The 24,287-nt window shown below is 37.3% G+C and overlaps 1 protein-coding gene across 3 annotated transcripts; it reads right to left on the minus strand.

Annotated features, from left to right (window-relative positions):
* Positions 1 to 373: 373 nt before the first annotated feature.
* On the minus strand, positions 374 to 17,341 carry kansl1l (KAT8 regulatory NSL complex subunit 1-like). 3 transcript variants are annotated; one of them, XM_065252061.1, is made up of 16 exons: positions 17,185 to 17,341; positions 15,914 to 16,901; positions 14,502 to 14,643; positions 13,782 to 13,955; positions 11,056 to 11,159; positions 9,332 to 9,515; positions 8,552 to 8,684; positions 8,327 to 8,464; positions 4,534 to 4,680; positions 4,205 to 4,302; positions 4,003 to 4,121; positions 3,618 to 3,678; positions 3,391 to 3,494; positions 3,169 to 3,313; positions 3,026 to 3,087; positions 374 to 2,129 (listed from the first exon to the last, which is right to left on the minus strand). In XM_065252061.1, the coding sequence occupies exons 2-16, from the start codon at positions 16,705 to 16,707 to the stop codon at positions 2,012 to 2,014; spliced, it is 2,523 nt and encodes an 840-aa protein (XP_065108133.1). In that variant the 5' UTR covers positions 16,708 to 16,901; positions 17,185 to 17,341; the 3' UTR covers positions 374 to 2,011. The 3 variants fall into 3 exon arrangements, with proteins under 3 accessions (XP_065108133.1, XP_065108134.1, XP_065108132.1); XM_065252062.1 differs by having other exon boundaries at positions 3,169 to 3,310; positions 15,914 to 16,935; XM_065252060.1 differs by having other exon boundaries at positions 15,914 to 16,935.
* Positions 17,342 to 24,287: the final 6,946 nt, after the last annotated feature.

A 24,287-nucleotide genomic window follows, 5' to 3' on the forward strand; every position in this document is an offset into this window, starting at 1 on the left:
ACATTCGTGTTGTCATAGAAACAAAAATAAAGTAGATGTAGGGAAACCAATAAAAGGTGCAAGACCAATCCTCACCACTTCTTTAAATTAGAATAACTAAAGATATAAGATAATAGAATCAAATAGGACTGAGACCTGGCTGTTTAGTGTATCAAGTTTGTCATCTCTGTATGTGGATGTCTTTCACAGTAGTCAGGGGTATGCTTATATCAGTAGTTCTCAAATATACCTCCTCTCCAAGGAAAATTCCCAATATAAAATAATCTCAAACAAAATTTTAATACTTTTTTAAAGGTTTAATTAACCCCAAATTCATATGTATGATAAATGAATGTATTTTATAAAATGTCATAAAACTGGGGCCCCCCTGGCACCATCTCGCGCCCACCCCCCAGTTTGAGAACAACTGGCCCTATTATATTAACCAACATGAACACAAAGCCAATTTCAACAGATCAGTACAAAAATAAAGTTATAGATCTCAGGAGAAGAATCGCTCAGCACTATCACTGCCCTGGATGCACGCACACACATGCCTATGCATGCATACATACCAGGGTCAGAATTGAACCAGCTGGGGGCAAAAATGCCACTGAACATGACAAGATGCCCCAGAGCTAAGATTTGAGTATATGGGAAATTGCATATGGACTCTTTATACTTTTGTTATCTAACATTTGCTATATTTCATATTCTATCTATCTGTTTTACTAGATTTAAATTCTGTACAGTGATTATTTGTATTAGTTTACTAAACACGCTGTATATTGTGTGTTTAGAAAAATGCATTCCTAAAGTCAAAATGAAATTGACACTTATACAATGTACTTACACAAATCTTCTGCATTACTATCTACAGTACAGCAAAACCCTGTTTAAATTTAAACCTGCAATCCATAAACTGTATCAGAGGAATGACTAGTTACTAGTTTAATTTCAGTCCCTTTTCTCATCCCATTCTTTTAGATTGAAGTCATATATTTATTATGCAACCAAATGCGTGCATGTGTGAGGAACTGATTAATGATGTTTCATTACTGAACCCACACCAGCAGACATGCAGCATCATCTCACTGCAGCAAAGCCTCTGCAAAACTCCCCCTGCTGGTGGAAGTAAATCAAAGAGCCTCAGTGGAGTTATAAATAATGATCTCCATTCCCTCAGTGTTCATAACAAAAGTGAATGTGCGAGAAAGAGAGGCTTATTCAGCTCTCTGAACATCGAAAATCAATACTGCGACCATGCATCACACGCCAACTGTATTTTTGTAACAGAGTTGTCGCCTATACACCTGTACAGTGTTACAATATTATTAACTTTATAAGGCAAATAACTAGACTAGGTTTTGGACGATACAGTTTGTGGTATTAACAGATGCTATCCTTTCTATGTCACAGACAGAGTAACCTTGACCCCCACTTATAGCCAATAAGCCTTTCCCGAGTTTTGTCATGAGTATGGTCTGCTTGCGAGATGACTAATCAGCTTACTAAAAAGATCAAACACTACACATAGACGCAGGTGCACACACAAACAGACACACACTTGATATCAATGCAATAGGATTTTAAGTCGGCAAAGTCTGGCATAAAGAGTATCAGGTTCCTTGTCTGCACATACAACTACTATGCACCACATAAGAGCAATGTGGTTATTGTGGTTATTATTTTATTATTACATTCTTGCACCTGAGTTGCAGTATACATTTTTTTATTAAAATCTAAAGCATGGCAAATGCTGCACATTAAGTTATTTAATCCAAAATATTCCTTTCAACTAAAGATTCAATTTTATGCACTAAAGAAATAATCATTTGGCAAAGTGAAAAACTAAAATTTAGCTAACATCTATGTGGAGGAAAATGTCTTACTGCCTAACATAAAAAATAACTATTATTTGTTCATTGTGTCATTTAAAACATGTGAAGCATATGCAGTATGTACTTGCATCAAAAATATCATATAAAAATAAATCTCACATAATAGTCAAACATCAGGTTACTGCGCAATGTCAAATAAGCTCATATAAGAACTTTTTGGGAAGCTCCATGAGGGCTGATATTCTTCCAGAGTGTGATGTCATTTCCTGGTCCCCAATTCCAGATGTTGTGCTTTGGGGCTCATGAAGTCTGAAAGCAGCACAGAATAAACAGTTAAGCTTTAGACAACCAAGGAAACATAATATTTCTTTCAAAGTCACAATTACCAACTAAACTCTCTGCATTTTAACACAACAATTTGCGTTTTTCCTATTATTCCCTCCAGTTCGTTATAATTCAGTGAGTCTGTGTATGAAATGTAATTCAGAATTTAAATTACTGTATGTCTTAGCGTCACTGTATGTGCATGTATAAAAGGCTGTTTGTTGGTGATAAGAGACCTTTACTGTGTGATTTGATTGTTGCAATTCCTGACCTTTTCTGCAGGAGGCGGTATAGTTCTAGTTCACTGCCTGCTGTATCATAGTTTAAAGAGTAACTAAACCCTAAACCAACTTTTTTTCGTTAATTATCTGTAAGTATGGGGCTTTATTAGTGCTGTTCATTGATTTGAGTAACTTTTTTGACATTTGGGTATAAAGTGTTTCAATGCTACAATATATGGTGTAAAAACGTCTGAGTGCTGCCCTCTTCAGGTTGAACGGTGGGTACTGCAGTTGAATTTTCCTGTTGGATGTTACGGTAACGCGTGATGTAAGCGGTTCGATCCTACAGTACGTAAGCAGGTTCAAGCTCACTACGCCCTTGTTACGATCTCACCACACCCTTGGTACGAGCTCAGTTCGTCCCCTCTATCTCCGTTGGGGTCTGCCCACTTTTTTCAAATATTGTCAGTGGGTGGAGTCAGGCTCTGACCAGGGGTTTAGTTACGCTTTAAAAATCACTTTCTGTTCTTACGTCTGTGGTCGCCCACTGATTTAAAATCGTTTAAGATGTAAAAATAGTCCAGTGTGTCCCAGGCTTAAGGCAGAGAAAACACTGAGTAGGCTACTGACACCCTTAACTAAACATTATCGTCATCATACCTCAGAGCTTCCTCATCTTCATCACTTAGTGGAAACATGCGTCTTTCCCATGGAAGCAGTGACTACGTAACAAAAAAGAAAACGGATCAGGAGATACAATAGGCGAAATTTTATTTAATATTCAAGATTGTACAGAAATGTACTTCTCTGTCATCCACACTTGCTTCTGTCTGGTCTTCAAATGGACTGGAGGTCCTGGTGGAGAGGGCTGGAGAATCTACAGGTGGGTGACGGTAAGCAGGGTGGTCTTTCACGGATACAGCAGCGTAGCTTTTTCTGGATGACCTGCTGGGAGAAAATGTTAGAGAGAGGTTTTAATACTTTGATTAAAACAAGCCTTATTATAAACATCTGCAAAAACAGACCTGATGCTGTTACTCCTGTTCTGACTCGAGGAGGACCAACGCTTCTCTCTACGTTCATAACGTTTGTGTCTCTGACTGAAATCTTCATCTGTTATTGGTTCTGACTGAGAAAGATACAGAGATCCATAACACTTCCAGAAAATCCAGAACACACTGGTATTTCAAAAAACAATTTTGCTGACCTTTACAGTAATTTAATGTAAAGGTATTGTACATTTTATCCTAACCTCTCCTGGATGCTCATCTTTCTTTATGTTTGATAATGGAAAAATATCCACCTTTCGCCAGCTTAAAGGAAGGAGGAGAATAGAAACATTTTAAATATTCATCATCCAAATTTTCATGTGCCAGCACAATTTTTGAAAGTGACTCACTGGCAGTCTGTCAAGCACCATAAGGGTGGGAAGCATAACTAAAGTATTATAATAAAGCTGATCTGCACAATAACAGTATAGCAGGGAAGATTTATCTATCTATCTATCTATTTATCTATGTATAAACTGTATAATAACAAAACCTTTACTGTTAAAGAGGAGATAAGTCATAACATGAAGCCAACAAAACAAGATAGCTAATGTGTTTAAGACTTTCTATATATTATGTGTTTAATACCTGGGTGTCACAATGTCCTTACACTGAAGTTTCTCCACTTTAACCGAGGAAACCAGAGACATGGGGATGACAATGTCATCAATAGTAAAAATCTTAGCACTTCTGTTGCGACAGGAGAACTGAAAACACAAGTTTTTATTATTTTCCATAAAACAGGAATCTCTTAGACATCATATATTTATCAAGAGGTTTGGTCCAACACCTGTGAGTTCCCCTGCTGTTTGGGTCTACAGTCCGTAAGATCTTCTGAACATTGCTCTGTAAGGTTTTCATCACTCTGATCAGACCACTGTGTCACATCTGAGACACAATAAATGTTATACATAAATAAACTTTAATTTAAATTAATATTAGTCGCAGAGATCATGGGTTTCATTTCCCTTAGGAGACATACTGTATAGTGATAAAACATACAGTCGTAGAATGCACTGTAAGTTGCTTTGGATAAAATTGTCGGCTGAATGTAAGAAATGTATTGAAAGTTACTATAAAATGTCAACATAATTGTGAATGGGTGAAAGAAACATATACCAATTGGCCACTGGGAGGAGCACTTCTTCCGCTTTCCCTCCCTATAGGGTTTACGGTGGTGGTTTGGGTTACATGGCAATCGTATGGGGGTGCTCTCTCTCCTGTGACTCTTCAAATACCTGCTGTTTTTTGGTCGGTGGTTGCAATCTGTAACCGAGAACGACTGCATTAAAGACATCACTACAAAATATATATTAATATTTAGGTAGATGATTTTTGGTAGAGGATATGGATTCGATTCCCAGGGAACACACACACACATAAAATGTATAGCTTGAATGCACTTCAAGTCGCTTCAAATGAAAGCCTCTTCGAAATGCATAAATGTTATAAAATAAACATAAATAACTAAACTAATTCATAAGACAATATCCCCAATATTAATAACTGTTGGGTATGTCTATATAAAAAGATTGGTCAGTGCATTTAGCATGTAAAGTGCAATCTGTGTTGATCTATGCTAATGGTCTGAAAACTGCAGGACTGCTGATAGGGCACCTGAACCATGGTGATAAACACAAAATACACAACATTATGACTAAATCCATCTAGCAGTGTAAACACACCTTACAGCATTCCAAACACTGGCCATGAACAGAAGTGATATTAAAGGGATAGTTTAAAAAAAAATTATAATAATTTACTTATCTTCACATCATTCAAAACCTGCATTACGTCTGCAGACTACAACATTTTGACATTTTGAAGAATGCTTGTATCTAAACAATAATGGCTCCCATTGACTTTTGCTGTATGGACACAAAACCACTGCAATATTTCAAAAAAATATATATATATTTATTTTGCGTTACACAGAAGAGAGTCAAATACAGGTTTTGAATGACATGTGGGTGAAAAATTGACAGAATTGTTATTTTTGAGTGAGCGATCCCTTTAAAAGATAACACACATCCAGATATGTGAGGAAAAAAAATATTCTTGATTAGTTTATCACGTAGTGCTGTTACGTTTTCTTCTTCAGTCACTGACTCCAGGAAGCTAAAGTGCTGAAAGAAAATCAACTAAACAGCATGATGTGTGTTTTAAAGGTGCCAAAGAATGCATTGAAATAATGTTCAATTAATAAGTGCAAAAATAATCCAGAAACGTTTTACATGTCCATTTACAAACCTAGGATTTGCCCTCAGATTAAAATGTTATTACCTTATTTAAAAACGGCCATGAATAATAATGTTGAGCTCTGCTCTGATTGGCTGTTTCACAGAGCAATTCAGTAGCTCTGTGTGTGTGTGGAAACAGACCTAATGTTAGAGCCGGTATCAGATTTTGAGAAACAATCAATTATTGAGTGTTTGGAAATTGACATTTCTTAGTGATAAGTTTGCGTTTTTTCAGTATGGACCTGCAAAACGTAACTGTAACGGAAATAGTAGAACTTCAGCATTAACGCTAGCATATAGCATTAACTAGCATATGGCGCTAACTCAGCAGTCAGAGCGTTGTTTTTAGCATTGTAACAACATTGTTATTAATTTAATGTGTAACTTAAAGTTGGGGCGTATATTGCGACTGTAACGTCACAGTTGGTGTTATGTTGAGATTGGCCTCTTTTCCAGCAGTCTTTTCCATGCACAAAGTTTACATAAGATGGAGGAAACAATTGTGTTTGAGGCTCACCATATGTCATTACTATGTACAGAACTTATTATTCATCTATGCCTAGGTCAATACAGTTTTACATTCTACGGCACCTATAGAAACCTGTACTGCGTAGAGTTGGGTCCGAGTCCACCTTTGTCGAGTACGAGTCAAGACCAAGTCCTTAAACTTCAAGTCCGAGTCCAAGTCCGAGTCCAAAAGGGTCCGAGTTGGACCCAAGTCCGAGTTCTTAAAGGGCCCATGTCACAGGACTTTTTAAGATGTCAAATACATCTTTGGTGTCCCCAGAGCACATGTGTGAAGTTTTAGCTCAAAATACCATATAAATAATTTATTATAGCATGTTAAAATTGCCACTTTGTAGGTGTGTGCAAAAATGTGCCGTTTTGGGTGTGTTCTCTAAAATGCACATGTGCAGATCAAGTGCAAACACTGATCACAATGATGGTGGTTTGTTGAAATTGAAACTCAATTGTTCTGTGAATTATTTTCTCTCTGCACTAAATGGCAGTGCTGTGGTTGGATTAAGGGGTTGGATTATTATAATAAGAGCTCCTTATGACATCATAAGGAGAGCCAAATTTCAACGACCTATTTTTTCATGTGCTTGTAGAGAATGGTTTACCAAAACTAAGTTACTGGGTTGATCTTTTTCACATTTTCTAGGTTGATAGCATCACTAGGGACCCAATCATAGCACTTAAACATGGAAAAAGTCAGATTTTCATGTCATGGCCCCTTTAAAGGCCGAGTCCAAGTCGAGTCCGCCCGAGTCCAGAAAGTAATTAAATTGAAAAAAGATACAAAATTTGTATTGTAAATGGTTACTTTCTATTAATACTTTAACCTTTCAACCCATTTAACCAATGGCAATATAAAAATGTAAGAAAAATTCCTCTATTGCATCTTGTCATTGCCATTGAACATTTTTAGTCTATGTCAACTAGTTTCCTATCAAAACTGATTTCAAAGAAAAGAAAGGGATATAGAGGTATCTTCTTTTTACCAGATGTCTTGCAAATAAATTCTCTATGATTTTCGTAAGCAAAACAAATTATTGCTGACTTTGAGGACATCGTGCTAGCCACGCATTGATGTGTGTGATGTGTTTGTCTGCAAGTATGATGCGACTGGCTGCTGCCTGCCAATGTGTTGCAGTAAAATGACAGGAGGGGAGACGGTCCCGTACACACTGCATATTAAATTGGGTTGTCACTTCACCTTTTAATGCTTAATCCTGTTCTGTACACACACACTTCAGTAATTTATGGTATTCACGTACAAAAAAGCAGATGACCTGGCAACACTGCAAGACCGCGCGCTGTGAAGCAGCCTCAGAAAAGAAGCGTGCAATACACAACGCCCGGACGAAGGTTTATTGCACAACACAATGCTGTTAGATTATTTTGGTCAAAGCTGTGAGTGATAAGCACGCGAGACGGCAGAACGTTGCTATGGTTATTTCTGTGTCAATCATCACATTTTCGGGAGTGAGTCTTGTTCCATACAGACATGAAACGAACATTTAGGGGATTCAGTCCCGCATTTAAATGCGGTTGTCACTCTTGAAAGTTTGCAGTGTGTACGAGACGAGACACTAATTAATTTCTCATCTCAAGTTCATGCTGTTTTTAATGTTGCACATGACGTGGACTCGACTGTACTTGGGATATTTTCCGAGTCCAAAATGTCCAAGTCCGTGTCAAGTCCGAGTACAAATTCACCCGAGTGCGTGACAAGTCCGAGTTCATTCAAAATTTGACTCGAGTCCGAGTCCAAGTTTGAGTACCCCAACTCTAGTACTGCGCATTAATTTCAGTGCAACCATCTCTCTCTCTTTGTTCAAAATGCATTGCTGTTGAGGGATCATTAGTCCCCACCCCTAATAGATAGTAAACAGCAGAGAAAAGGGGAATATCAGACCATAATGATGTATGGGTATTTTAGACTGAGTTTGTGTAAGAGAGTCCAGTGCCATAATAACTCACTTCAATTCCAGCAATGCATTAAGACTATGAAGAGCCTACTGACTGTATCATAACCTTCAGCTCTATACTGTGGCTCAGTACTTTCACCAGCTCTTGTCAAGTGCTCTTAGCTGGTGTGTTTGTTGATACAGTATCTGAGCGATAAAAATGCAGTTCTTATATATACTTAAAAATATAATTCTTACAAAATAAAGATCTAGAGACCCTGCATCTTGAGCTGCGACAGGGCTGGGGTCTGAAGAGGTCAGATTTCAAGGAGAGAGATTTCTGGAGAAAGTCCTCTGTGCACAGGGCGTTTTGCAGATGGAAGGATGATGGGGTATCTAAAAGACATAGAGAATGGACACAGTCAAAACCTGCTTAAAAGTCTGTCTCCTAAAAAAAGAGTCTGTCTCTATCTCTCTCTCTACCTGAGGACAGCGAGAGGACAGAATGCATTTTGCCTGCTCTTTTTCCTTTTCTACATGGGCATGTAGGATCTATGCATGAAGCTGTAGGACCACAGGATACACTAGGACAGAGAGACGGGAAAGAGTCAAGGACCTGTGGAAAGAAATGAAAGGATAAATGATGCATTCAAATACGTGGGCACAGTAGATGAGTGTAGCTCAACTCCATGGGAATCATAATCCAACATTTGCCTCTGGATGGTGCTAAAGACCTAAATGGCCTTCTGTTTTGTCAAACTGAGGACTAGAAAGACAAAAAAGACACAAAAAAGTGACCTAACCGAGTGTTCCTGTGGCTCGATGGGTAGAGCATTGTGTTAGAAATGCAAAGATTGTGTGTTTAAATTCATGGAACACACATACTGATTAAACAATGCAATGTAAGTCACTTTAGACAGAAATGTTCAAAGGTAAAGAAAAAGTATTTCATACCCGATCAGTGAAGCCAAATCTATGACATGCAGTGAAATGGAAAAATGTTATGACATAAGCAATGTACTGTATGTAATAACAGGACATGCAAATTGCAAAATAAATTTCATAAACAATGCTGAAGGCACCAGCTGGAAAGTGGCATAAATCATGGTGCAATGTAAAGAGAGCTGGAACAAAAATAACCCAAATAGCCTTAAACAGCAATTTATGCCAACCAATCAGTAATTGAGACCCAATAAGAATAAATCATTACCAAGGACTCGGCCAACAACAACATGTTAATTCTTTTACAAAACTGAGTCTCACCTGTTCTTTATGACATAACGGGTCCATGATAAAAAGGCAGGGTTTATGATAGGTCAGAAGAGGCCGGGTGCGGGCTGATACACAGGTGGCAGCTAAATGAAGTGGCCATTGTCTTCGGTGGCACGCTTGCTTTCTCTTCCGTCCGGGTTTGTCTAAGCATTGAGCCTGGTACGCCTGTACCTGTCTGCAAAATTAGACAGAGAATCGTGATATAATTATAACAGATGATTTTAATTTTACTCAATTTTACCACTCATTTTTTTTTTTATGAATTTTTTCATTCTAGTTCTTCCTTCTTAAAGGCGGGGTGCATGGTTTATGAAAAACACTTTAAAAAAGTGTTTTTTTTTAAACTTTAAAAAAAAAAACACTTGTAGCCAATCAGCAGTAAAGGGCTGTCTACTAACCTACATAGTTGAATGGGTTGCATATGTGTGGGGCGGGTCTATCAAAAGAAGGTCCAGATTCTATTGGGGTAGGGGCGTGTTTGTTTAGATCAGTGGTTCTCAAACTGGGGGCCGCGAGATGGGGCCCCAGTTTGATGACATTTTATAAAATATATAAATTTTTCATGAATTCTGTGTAATTAAACCTAAACAAAATAAGCCAACTAACCAACAGCACTATTAGGTATAATTTAATATGTTTTGTTTAACTAAAATGTTACATTTTAGAACTGTTTTGTCCTAAATTTTTATTTCGGGGGCCGCGAAGGAATGCACCTTACACAAGGGGGGCCGCACGCTGAAAAAGTTTGAGAACGACTGGTTTAGATGATTTCAAATGTCTACATTGGCTTTCAGAGATCGTGCACCCCGCCTTTAAGGAATAGTTCACCCAAAAATAAAAATAAAAGATGGGCTACTGTATAGGTGTATAGGACTTTCTTTTTTTAGCCAAACAATCATAGATATATTAAATAATCTCCTGGCTCTTTTCAGCTTTATAATGGCATTGAATAGTGTCCCATTTTTAAAGCTCCAAGAAACTAATCCATACAGTTCTTTAATCTCTTTTAAGGTAAAGTGATGAGTTTTCATACAGTAACATGTTAGTGATATAACATTTATATTTCAAACTTTACAAACTATGGCTGTACGTGTGTTCACAAGGGAGTTGAGGTCAGAAGGAAGACTAACTTTCACCCAAAGTTACTAAAACTTTGCATCATCTCATTTTATAATCATATGAATTTGTTTTTGATGGGTGGATATGCCTTATGGTGAGCTTCAAAAATGGGGCACTATCCAATACCATTATAAAGCTGAACTTCAACTGTGTTTGGCTGAAAGAAAAGTCATACACACCCATAATGGCAAAATACGGGCTAATTTTTTTTTTTGGGGGTGAACTACTTTAACCATCTTGCTCATTCACTTTCGTTAAACTACATTATTTACTCTTACCTTTATATAAGATTTAAATAAATTAAAATAAATATGTACTGACAACATGATCTTTTGACTGTTTCAAGAAGAACAAAGCACTATTTAAAGCTGAATATCATTTCAATATCATCTCTGGGGTTATAAATATTTCAAGAGATCACCTGTACATACAGTATAATCCTTAAATATTATACAACTAAACAGGTTTGGCTTGCTGTCCAAGACAGAGGGCTAGAGTTAGTAAAGGTATGTACAGTGACAGTCACTTCTAAAATCAGTTTTGAAAAGTGAAACTGAAATAGGTGTGATGTAAACAATGCTTTAGGCGGTCCTGACCTGCTATAACTGATTTTCTGCTGCTCTTTAGTCACTGGTGACGAAGAGGGTGAGGGGCACAAAGGTGGCATCAGGCTGTTCACAATCTGAGTCAGCTGGGCACTCTATATGCACAAACATGCAATGCATGAAACGGTCAATCTCGTTTAAAAAGGGCAGCTTTCACACGGCGAGTGAGTCAGGCATGTGATTGGCTAAGGACAAAAAAGCAGGAAAATATATTGAGACCCCCCCCCACACACACACACGCCAATCAAACTGGTGGCGGATCTATACGGATAGTAAAGTAGGACCCATAACAACTTATTTGAACAAAAAAACACATTTTAATTTATTTTACACCTAGATGTGCAACATGCAACTTTTTTGTACAGTATGACACATAACAACTTATTTGGTGAATGTGTAAAAGTGGGAATCAAAAGCAAGTGTTTTGTCCACCGCTCCATCACCACCTCTCTCTATATCAACAACCATGAAAAAAAAATGTTTTAACTTGTTTTTGTTTTGCATTTTTACACAACTTTAACAGCTAAATGTGCCACATGCAAATGTTCATGTCAAAAGAAGGCCTATTTTGCCGACATCCAAATAAAATGTAGACAATGGCTTATAAAGAACTAAAGGCATGGCTACTTTTAATTTTATACTTTAAATACATTTCCAAGCCTGTACTTTGATACTTTTACTTGAGTAAAGAAGTTAAATCAGTACTTCTATTTTTACCAGAGTATTTTTTTAATACAAATATCTATAAAATGTGCTACACAGGACCATTAGTTATAATAAAGTGTCTTAAAGGTCTCTTTTTCTAATTTTAGACCCCTGTAGGTGAGTAACTTTGTTAGCTGTTAAACATGAACAATAGAAGGTTGACACTAATAAATAGAAGTAATTGTACAAAAAAGTGCAGGTGCTATTTATTTTAATCAAACTGGTCAACCTTAAAACTTTAAACACGAAACCTTTGAAACAAACGATGATACAGAGGCCGTTTCTCAATCCTAGGCTGCAGCCATCCAGAGGTCGCATTTCTAAGCTGCATACGTCATCAAGACTCATCAAGAGTCACAATATTAACAATTATGAAGTTTACTATTATTCTTAGTTAATCGTAAATTGTTGTAATATGTTTATCAGGGCTTGACATTAACTTTTTGAGGAACTTTTTCTTCGGACAAGTAAATTTATGTTTCACTTGTCCATGCACAAAAGTCACTTGTCCGGGTAAAGATTTATAATATTATGTATTTTTTGTGTTTTGCTAATCAGTGGCGGAGCAAGGGATTTTTCATAGGGGTGGCCAGACAGGGGCCAGCAGTTACTCTGGGGTGGCATATAAAATCTCTATCATCCAACCTTAAAATACTTTTAAGTATTATAGTGTGTTAATCAGAATAATGTATAACATACAATTGCTACAATAATTTAATTTTTATTAAAATGAATTGAGATTAACATACAATTTATAGTCATAATTCAACCTCCATGTTTTTTAAACTATTTAATCAAATAAAACTTTTGAAATTTACTTTGAAACCAGGATTTATATCTCCCATTGCTGAAAAAACTAGAGACCAGAAAATCATGTGAATTTTGAAGGCTACTTTAATGTATTTTACTAAGATTTGTTTGGCTGCTTCTTGCTACTCTTTCTGAAGAAGGATGCTATATCTGCTGCCTTTCTCTTCATTTTCCCCTCATTTCAATGATTGTCTGACATTAAAACACTAAAGCAAAACATTAAAACATTACCATGTTTATTATTAGAGTAAACTTATTAGGGTAAATGTACCTAGATTATCTGTTATATATAAAATCAATCTTAATCCTAGCATTTACGCTGTAATGTCTGTGTGGGATTTTTTAATGTACAGTGACGAACTCTGTCAGATTCAAATCGGCTGTCACGCGGCGCAAACACACGTAGGCGCGCTGAAAGAGAGATTCTCATTATAAAACAGATTCTTAAACAAGATTTTAAGCCATTTATGTGTTTTTACCGAACTTTAGAAGAGAAATTTATATTCACGCCAGAGCCTGAAGAAACATCACTCTAGACTCCACTCCGTCCCGCGATTCCCGCCCCTCCGTGTTCGTGGATCAGGTTTCATGCACGAATGTAATGCTCAGTTAGGTTAAACCAGGCTCGATGAGGTAACTTATTTCCTTGCCTTTTTTCGGAACCAATATTGTCGCATCGTCCCTCTCTCAGTCGCCACCAGGATTTTCTGCAATGGCGCTTGTTTTTCCTCTCATTTCTGTGAAAATTGCTGCTCCAAATTCACCAAGTAAACCGACGTGTATATGTTTGCCGCTTTGTTTCGCGTCACGCGAGTGACAGCCAAACGTCGCAAATGAGGAGAAGAGAGGAGAGAAACGATCGGGTCTGATTGGTGAATACAATCATACTTCGCCATCCGCCATTTGCGAACGGTCAGAAACACGTCCTTGTTGATACTTGGAAAGGAAGGAAAATGCATCTCTTTGTCATCTGCCACCGGTGTAGCCCTGTTGCGCGGGGACGGCGATTGTGGTTCCGTCCCGGGTTACCATGGCGACGGCTGTGAGAGACCCCCCTCCCCCCTTATTTTATTTTTTTTACATATCTGCATGATTCACGTAGGTCACATTTTCAGGTCGGAAAATCCGGAATTCCGGATTAATCCGGAAAAATCACATCCCTGGTGAGTAGACTTCAGCGAAAAGCACCTCTACGTTCTCACCTGTCTCTCTATGTTCCTCAGAAGACGTGTAGGGCTGCTGGGTTCCATGTCTAGATCAGATGGGAAATCTTGCAGGTTCCCAGCGGAAAACGACAGATCCATAGTCTCCGTCCACAGTGTGTGCTGGATCTGCCTGTCTGTGAGTGGCTGAGACTTAGCCAAAATCACACGACCCTATGGGATAAGTTTGATTTAAATCAAAATCTGTTTGTACCTTTAAAGGGGACAGAGAATGAAAAGCCATTTTTACCTTGTCTTTGTTGAATAATGGTAGTCTACCTGCATTCACGAACATACAAAAAGTGCTATACATGCTAAACATCTCAGTCTCATAGAAATTTCTCTTTTAGAAATGTCAGCCAGAAAACGGCCCAATCTGAAAAACTGATGCTTATGACATCACAGGCATCTAACTGCCCCTCCACTTTAAAATAATTGGCTACAGTTTTTGAGTGGCAGCAAAGTCAGCCAATCAGTAATGAGATTGCAAGTAAAGCCAGTAGGGGGAGCTAAATAGGTGCAAAACCACTTGTTTAAAATCCCCCACCCTAATAGAGCTATCTGAGAGAGGTTTTTAGGAAGCTTCTAAGGCATTACAGACCCAAACAAAAAAAAATGTGTCTACATGTCACATCACAGAACAAGGATAAATACCCCGTACAATCATTCTATGTCACCTTTAAAACTAATATCTTGAGGGAAGCTGTGCTAGTGCTTTACCTTATTAGCAATTATCTGCTGGTGAAGCTCTCCAAGCTGCTGAATCTGAGAGTTCAGCTCGGTCAATCGCATCTGCAGCCACGTCCAGCGACTGCCCAATTCAGCTCTATCCTGCAACCACCTCCACTCACAGCTGTGACACCTGTCATCCCATAAAGATAGAGTTAGAAAAAAGATCATTTGGGTTATTTTATCCATTGTCAGCCCGAAGCAACTATGGGGACTTCTTGTTTGTCAAAAGACAGGGGGGGGGGGGATTTTGACAACACATTTTATATTGCTTTTAGGCCTGGGTATAGGAAGATTCCAGGAATATCTACAGAGCAGTGAACTAACACAAATACAATGGGAAGCATGAGATCCTGGTCTCTGTTTAAACAAACACTTCAACTTCTAGTCAGCCTACCCTCTTTCCGTCTCAACACACATTTAGCAAACCCTGTCCGGTTTTCATTTTTGGGTGAACTATACCGGTTTTAAGACCAACTGAGTTGCTCCACCAGCCCAATTTCCAAAACCCATAGAACGCAACTGTTATAGTCCTTGGCAATTTGGCACCATGTTTATTAGACCACCTGTGGTCTTACAAAAAACAACCCTGCTGCACATTTTAAAAGCCCTTTACACCTTTTCTACTTTCTACATTCCTAGCTAGTCCCTCGGGTAACCAGCTTACTCAATAAAGGATATTGAAGATGTTGGAAAAAACCCTACTTTCAATTCATTCCCATTTACTCTGAAACATACTTCACCACCTACGATGCTTCATTTGATACGAGATGTTTTCCCATCTGAGCTTATGCTGCGATCTTGCACTATACGTGCAAAGTGTGTATAAAAATTACAGAGAGATGTATGAAAGCTCTCATTCTGTTTTGCAGGTTTGGAAGGGCGGCCCGATCTCTATTTATTCCCTCATACCACGAAACAGGAAAGTCCAGCTGTCCGTTTTACCAAGGCACAGGAACAGCCAGCTGCACATGAACACATTGAATAAATATGGGGACATTTCTCAACAGCTATGTACAGAACACAGCGACTCTGTGCATGCGTGTGTGCAAAGCTCCTGAAGGAACATATGGCACAGCCAGTGCTAAACACTTCCTCTCTCCATCTTCTAACAGGGCTGTTTGTTTTTCTGACAATGTCGATCTGCTGCTTCATGCCTGCCAGGACTCATAACCACCCAGGCGTTAAAAGGCATCTTTTTTTCCTGACTGGTAACTACTGTAGGGAATAGGAATTCATTTGAAAACTTCAATTTACCAACTTCAAGATCTCATCCAAAGTTATTTGCTACTGAGACTGTTTTCTTTGTGTGCTTGAAATGATAAAGGTTAGTAAACCTTACATATGTACATAATATCTGATCAGGAGGATAAGCATTCATTGATTGAACACAGGATACTCACTGTGGTGCTGCTGATGTCCCTTCGGCATCTCCATGGTCCCACTCTTCATCTGAGCTGCTGCTCAATGTGGCATCAGAGTCCAGAGACTCCAGCACCTCATGCAGAACTGCACGACCACAGCGTGCCAAATTCTCCACATCTTGGGATTTTAGAGATCGCCTGTGTGTTTGGTATCTATGGGTCCTCCTAAAATCCTCTTCTCCATCTTGCATCCTCACATCATTAAAAATCACATTCTCTGTATCTGTTAAAAGATCATCTGATACAATGGGGGACTTGGGGCAAGGGCTGATTTCAAGAAGTTTCTTCCTCAGGCCCTCTATTTGTTGGCTATAGTGTTGTAAAGCATGTTCACCAACCATCGCAGACAGCCTCTTCTGCAAGCGACGGGCTTGATCTACCAATGCAGCATTTTGGGAGATGTTCCATAAAGACTGAATCCTCAATCCTTCTTCTATAGAGCCACCTGTATGGATTTGTGATGAACCATCACACGCTTGGTGTGAAGCACTGGTGTGATCTGGTTCATGTGATGTCATCATTGCGTGTGCATGCATGCATTGGGCACCACCTTGACAATCTTCTGTGGAAAAGCCATTCCATAGAGGACTACAGTTGGACTGTGCAAAGTCTCGCCCATTGTCCTCAAAAGTGGGCATGAAACACGTGTGTGAAACCCTTGCTGGAGATCCAGGAGAGTTTCGGTTCATGGATAAGAGTGTGAGCAGGGGTTCTGGGCTTGACAGCAGAAAGGATTTGGGTCCAGAGCCTTGAAATACAGGTGACAGCAGCATCTCTGGAAGCTGAGGTGAAGCTTTGGTGGACAGGAGGTCCAGATGGATCAGGATGGGTGGTTAAGCCAAACCTTCTGTGCAAAACTATTGTAAACATCCACAACAACACGACTGAAGTCAGTATTTCCACTCACAGCTGGATTAAATTTTGGTCTGATGTTTTAATGAGAGATGAAGTCCAGTGTGATGTTAGCCTATATCATTAAAGTGTGGATTAAGAGAACAGATCTGTTGATAGAAAAGAGTGCGTTTAGTGATTTAAATACGGGATGATTTAAAAGGTGAATAATTAAAAGATCTGTAACTTCATTTTCATCATTTTTAACATTTAAAAGGTGATCGAGTGCGATCTGTGTATAAAACAGATAGTATAACACTGATATAACAATAACAACGGTTAAACAGTTAAATCTATTTCGATCACGAGCAAACTATTATGAAAATAACGGCAGATTGGAAAGTAACGACAAATCTTACCTTCAGCAAAAAGCTAAATGACCAGAAACATTAGATCTCATATAAACGATGCGCAGGTGACTGTTAAGATCCTAAAACTTGAAAATAATACTCATCGATCAGTTTTATGAGCATAAAACGACCGATCACGTCCGGTTATTTTTCTCACCGCTGAACAGCTGCCACTGCCGCTGGAGAATGAAACTCAACGAGGAGAGGAGAGAGAGAGAGAGAGAGAGAGAGAGAGAGAGAGAGAGAGAGAGAGAGAGAGAGAGAGAGAGAGAGAGAGAGAGAGGGGGGGGGGGGGGGGGGGGTCAGGTTCAAAATAATGTAAGGATTTTATACTAGTATTATTTTTGTATAGGTAACCTATATTAGCTATTTTAAACAGAACACATTTAAGCTATGCTTAATGTATTATATAAGGCAAATGTCACATATTACCTACAAATAATTGAATAAAAAAATGTCTGAAAGTAAGGTGTGTGTGTGTGTGTGTGTGTGTGCGTGCGTGCGTGCGTGCGTGCGTGCGTGCGTGCGTACAGTATACAGTGAAAAAAAGTTTGAACTGCTCTGTCAGGTGAAGGTTTAGCGATAGAAAAATATTCGTTTGATGAAACGTATTGCAGCCTTTTATTGATAAACGCATCGTTAGAAAGACTTTGATGCAATGTTTTATTATTATATCGAGGAGCCCAGGCATGTTATAATATGTCTGGTGTATTTGTGGCAAACGTTTTAACATACAGGGGAGATATATTTTACACATAACGTATTTCATTTACTTCTAAAGGAAATAACCAACAAATAGATTGGAGAGATTATTGTTGTGAATCTGTGCTGTCGTGAAACTAAGGGGTTTTCATGTAATTTGCTCTTGAGGTTTGTTCCTGGTTTTGGCTCAGTGCATGTACAGACCTGACACACAGCTACTTGTTTACATACCTAAACTACACTAAACATAAATTGTTTGTAATACTCATTTCAATCAGAAGGTGGCACTGCAGCATTTGGATTTTCTACAAATATTGGTGGGATTAATATCTCACAGCCTTATTTTAGGACAGAATGCAACTTCTATACTATGAAAAAAATATTCATTTAAAATATCAACCATATTCAATGTCCAAAAAACTACGAGAACAATAATTGAAAAATACAACTCTAAAAAAAACAGATACTGTAGACAGACAGATACAGTAAGCAGAAACCCACACAAAAATCTGATATCGGAACTATATGTAAACCCAGTTCATTTAGGGAAACATACAGTACCCACTTTCTGTAACAAACAACATGACAGAATGTTTAAACATTAAATCTTTCATTTTAAAATACAAGTCTGACTGCAACACCAGAATCAAGTGCCCATAAACTACTTCTAATAAAATGCTAATGAGTTAAAAGTCTCTGATATAAAACGTAAAAAATTGAGCGCATCTAACACTTTAGGTAAAATGGACACCTGCCACCAGGTGATGTTCATCCACTTATGCACCATTAAGCATCTATAATGGGTCCTAAAGGGTCCTAAAGGGTCCTCGGGTAACTATTGGGTGAACTATTCCAGACCAACAATCCAAACATCTCCTCATACACAAATCCATAACACCTTAAAAAAAAAAACTAATAGGATATTTACCATATGATACATTTATTGCTTTCTCAGCTGTGTACAGAACACTGAGCCTCTGTGCATGTGTGTGTGGGAAAAGCTCCTAAAGAAACATGTGACACACACAGCTGGTGCCAAACACTTCCACTATGTCTTATAACAGTGCTGTTTGTTTTCCGACATTGTCGATCTGCAGCTTCATGCTTGCCAGGACTCATAAACACCCTGGCGTTATAACTTATTTTTCTCTTTGCCTGGTAACTACTTAGTAGGGATTCATTCTAATACTTTAATTCACCAACTTCAAGATCTCATCCAAAGTTATTTGCCACTGAGACTGTTTCAGACCAAGTCATCTGTCTTAAAGGTTTTGATTATATTCGCCAGTAATAAAAACTTGTCCTCATGGACTGATAAAATGTACAAGTTTTGTACATCTATAGTTTTAAAAATGGAAAAATTGGAGTGGAGCCTGTTTAAATTCAGCTTTTGTCATGGTCACTTACGGTCAAGGTTATTTGACCGGAGGTAAACAAGGAGAAAATCAAAATGATTATAAACTTAAATCTTAATAAAACAATAAACATGAGAAACTGGGCTACAGACAACAGTACCACATGTTGTTGACGTAGAGATAACCAACAGTTAAGGGGAACAGGCAGAGTTGGAGCTGATGAGGGTAATCATTGGCAGATGAAGATGATGATTAATACAGTTGAAGGGGGAGTGAGGAGGATGATGGGAAATGTAGTCCCAAATGTAGTACCAAATATCTTCAGATGCAAAAGAAAACAAAAAAACATATAATTTTAATAGTCCACAAAAACATAAAAATGCAGTCATTTATTCATACTCATGTCATTCTGCAAGTTTATGTTGTTGCTTGTTCTGTGTTTGAAATGAGAACGTGAGTACAGTAAATATGACTATTATCATTTGTGTCTGTAATGTAGCTCCAGCACCTTACATATGTAAATATTATGTGATCAGGAAGATAAGCACAGGATACTCACTGTGATGCTGCTGATATCTCTTTGGCATCTCCATGGTCCCACTCTTCATCTGAGCTGCTGCTCAATGTGGCATCAGAGTCCAGAGACTCCAGCACCTCATGCAGAACTGCATGACCACAGCGTGACAAATTCTCCAAATCTGTTGATTTTAGAGATCTCCTGAATGTTTGGTATTCATGGGTACTCTTATCTCTCTTGCATCTCTATATCATTAAAAATCCCATTCCCATTATGTATAAAGATTATGTGTAGTCTGTGAACCTGCCTGCAGCTTTTGTACAATAAATATTTGGTAACACTTCACTTGAAGGGGTGTGCAAAAGACTGACATGACACATTTATAATCAAAGACACATGTCAAGGAATCAAGGAAAAACAGAAGCACAGTAGTATGACCATCATACAGCAGTCCTTAAAGGTAGCTAGAAAAATGGAGCGTTTTGGAGGAGTACAAAGTTAGAGATATGGCGTGCTGCATGGAAAGAGAGCACAGATTCAACACTACAGACAGGATATAAAAACCGCCAGATCTATCTCAGCAAGCTCATAGAAGCATATCATAATAACCATTGTTTCCTCTTAACACAGTCGCGAAGTTGACTAGAAACAAAGAACAAACACAAATACTAAACTCCAACACAGTAGTAATGACTTCATGAACTTCTTCACTAACAGAATTGTGGATATTAGGGAAAATATCAAAGCTATGCAAGCAGTCACCAGATTGTACATTAAACATTAGATTACCACATGAACAACTTGAGTCATTTAAAGCTATACAATACTGGCTAGTACGGTTTAATCTTAGCTGCTGTACTCTTCTTCTTATGTTGTCCATTAATTTTCAGTGTTTTCTCCTCCTTTTAATGTAAAGCTGCTTTTAAATAATTTATCAATTGTAAAAAGCTATATAATTAAAATTTAATGAAATATTTAGTGGCACATAACTGTAAAGACAATAACTGAAAACTAACTGAAATAAAAACCCAGATAAGACAGACAGACAAGCAAACACCCACACAGAAATCTAATAATATGAATATATTTAAAACACAATTGCATAAATCTAAATGTACTGATATAATTAACAAAGAAAGGTTTTGAATATGTTAAACAATTTCTAGCAGTAGAAACTTTTGCAATATGCATGATAAAGTCATGAAAGAAATCCTACTAAACATATTATTCACCATTTCATTTACATTTAGTAAGAACTACCTACAGTAAGACAATCGAACATCAAAGGAAAACATGATTTCTTCAACAACAAAAAATACCATATATGTCAAAGATTTGTTAAAATTGTTAAAGCCCATTGACATATTGGGGTTTGCAAATGGCAGCAAACAATCTCAAGATACAACAATGTAGTAAAATTTCTACAAGTTCTCTGTGAGCAAATGTTAGAATTTAACAATTTTCTGTATTACTGTAACAAAAGTTAAAACAACAATTAAAATGTCCATTCCTGTCACCCACATTCAGGTTACTTTCCGAGATGGCTTGACCAAGTTTTTTCCAAATCTCTACAGCGCAAAATCTGAATTTTGTTTGTCCAAGACCTAGAATGATAGTTGTACCAAAAGAGTAAAAGGTCAAAGCAAAACAAATTATATGAACACTTGCATCAATTAATAATATTTTAAAAACTAAGTTGAGTTCGAATGTTATTAGACCAGCTGAGTAGATAAAGAAAAGCAGAGTTTGTATGATGCTCAATATAGCCACTCTCCTCTGCTTCTGGTAATGAAGGGCAAAGAAAAAACTTGAGTCCTCCATCCTCTTCACATGTCTCCATAGATAGAGAGCAGTGGAGGTGTTTGATGCCACCATAACGCCAAGACCAACCAAAAAATAAACACATCTAAACCAAATGTCTGTCATAATCGGATAGTAACAGACTCCAACAGGCACCTGATATTCTGGGATGACATTCACGGAATCACTGGATGAATTCAAGTCCTCTTCAGGAATTAAACATGTTCCTGGGAGAAAACGGACAATGAATTCAAATAAAATGAAGATTTTGTCAAAAAACAACATCAAGTAGATAAAGCATTTGATGTGCGTCTTCACCCAGATCAAAAAAGGTTGATAGGCAGGAACAATCTGAAAGTAATAAAATACATTTAGCCCAAGACTGTCAGTAAAACTTGTCCTCAAGGCATAGAGCATAGCTACAAAAAAACTGTGCAGGCATATGAAACGTGTCATACAGAACATAGAAAAGGTTAAAAATGTTAAGAACGAGGTTGCACCCAATAAGTGATCCGAGTAAAATGTTAAGGGGTGGCTTTAGTAAGTTTTCTGGTCCTTCCTGTGAAAAAAACATACAACAGATAAAAAACACGTTGATCAGGATTGTGGCGACAGAAACGGGCACACTCACTATGGAAAAATCCAACAGACCCTTTTCGGTATCGAAAGAACTCATTTTGGCTTTGGCCACTAAGAGCAAACTTACTGTGTTAAAGCTCCACCTGTAATTTACATACAGTACATTTATAGACAAAGTCAGTCAACACTTCATAAAGACATTCAGGAAACATGATGATGAAAAATGTATTCCTTTAAAAAAATATTAGAGCTATAAATCACTAAATAAATCATACATGATATTTTAAAACAAATAATATACAACTTCATTTTAAAGCTGCAATATTTTCTCTTTTTTACTTTTAGTGAAACTTTTAGATCTAAATCTATTTTTATTTGCATATTCAAAACTGAACTGCAGTTTTTTTTTGCATAGATTTTCTTCAACAAGAGGAAAAGAGTTCCTATGAAATGTATTAGGACTGAATGTAACAAGTAAACAAACAAGAAGAGAGAACATGTAAACGATATTTATTTTATTTTAAAATACAAGTCTGACTACAACGCCAGATTTAAGTCACCATCCACAGAGGAGGAAAAATACTAATAAGTTAAAAGTCTCTGATATAAAATCTGATTAAAAATCTCATCAACACTTTAGGTAGAATGGACACGTGCCACCAGGTGATGCTCTTTCATGGATGAAAGAATAAGACATGGAGACAAAAAGTTAATAGTAGTCTGGAGTTTGCTTACATACTGTATATAAGACATGATTTGACAGAAGCTTTAATATGATTCTGGTCAACTTGTTTTGTCACTAAATAGGTGATTGCTTGGTGAAAGATGTATTAAATTGAATAAAATAAATTGAATTCACACAAACCACTGTTATCAAGCCAATGGCCGACCTGCAGCTATTCAACATTTTAGAGCTTCACTTACGATCCACCTACAACAGATAGACAAAAATACAGGATGTGTCTCTCATTTCAAGCAGTCATACGCACTGCATGAAATACCTTCACTCCCAGCATAAAGCAAGATTACCCTTACATACAAAAACTCTGAAATATATTTATTTATTGAAAGTTATACAAAACATTTTAAGGCAGCCATGTATTTTTTACAGTGCAGTAAAACTCATAGAGCATAACATGATAAAGCAAAAATGTTAAAAACGAGGTTGCCCCATAGTAAAAATTTGAGATTGGCTTTTGGTTGTTTCTGTGAAGAAATCATACAGAAGGTAATAACATGTTGATCTCTTAAGAGAGTGACAACAGAAACATTCACAATGGCAATGCAAACGGACTCAAAATATCAAAAGATCTCATTTTTGCTTTGGCCAGTATCAGCAAAATATTTTTTATATCCGCTGTGTTAAGGCCTGCACCTGTAATTGACATACTCTTGTACATTCATAATGCACAAAGGCAACACTTCATTAAGACCTTCATGAAACATGTTAATAAATATGAATATATTTGTTTTTAACCCCAATTAGCTATTGACCAATAAATAAATCAAGACTTCTACAAACAAATAATGCAACTATAGGCCATTTGGCTTTAAAGCTGTAATATTTACTCTTGTCACGTCTCATTGTGAAACGCGTCTATTTTCATAATCTATTTTTATTTGCATATTTAAAACTGAACTGCAGTTCTTTTGCATAGATGTTTTCAACAAGAGGAAAACAGTTCCTATAATGTATTTTAATACAGATTATCGAACAAACAACAAGACAGAATATTTAAACATTATGTATTTCTTTTATTTTAAAATAGCCTAAGTCTGACTACAATGCAGGATTTACAGTAAGTAACCATCCAAGGAAGATGGGAAAATGCTAATGAGAAATATATTAAAATCTTCTGATATAAAAGATTAAATGTTTAGCTCATTTCATAAACACGTTTTTAGAATTGACTAAAAACTGACACCTGAAACAGGGTGATGCTCATCCTCTTTCTATCACCAAGAGTTTATGGGAGGTCCTCAGGTAACACTGCTATCTTAATTTGTCAGAAAAGGAAATCTTAAATAGAATATATTAGAGAAAACAAGGCAGCATTGTGTTTTTTTATTATTGCCATCATTCAAACTTGTGGCAATATGAGTTTTCTTGCTACATTTCTCATAAACAATGCATCCAGTATTGTGTATCAAAATCTTAC

Source organism: Paramisgurnus dabryanus, chromosome 15 (genome assembly GCF_030506205.2).
Source record: "Paramisgurnus dabryanus chromosome 15, PD_genome_1.1, whole genome shotgun sequence".
Taxonomy (NCBI): domain Eukaryota; kingdom Metazoa; phylum Chordata; class Actinopteri; order Cypriniformes; family Cobitidae; genus Paramisgurnus; species Paramisgurnus dabryanus.

Coding starts and splice junctions, on each gene's coding strand:
- kansl1l (XM_065252061.1), bottom strand. CDS start 16,707: ATGCTGCTGTCACCTGTATTTCAAGGCTCTGGACCCAAATCCTTTCTG. Junction 9,516..11,055: donor CAGAAAATCAGTTATAGCAG/GTCAGGACCGCC, acceptor CTAATTTTGCAG/ACAGGTACAGGCGTACCAGG. Junction 4,122..4,204: donor AACAGCAGGGGAACTCACAG/GTGTTGGACCAA, acceptor TTGTGTTTTCAG/TTCTCCTGTCGCAACAGAAG.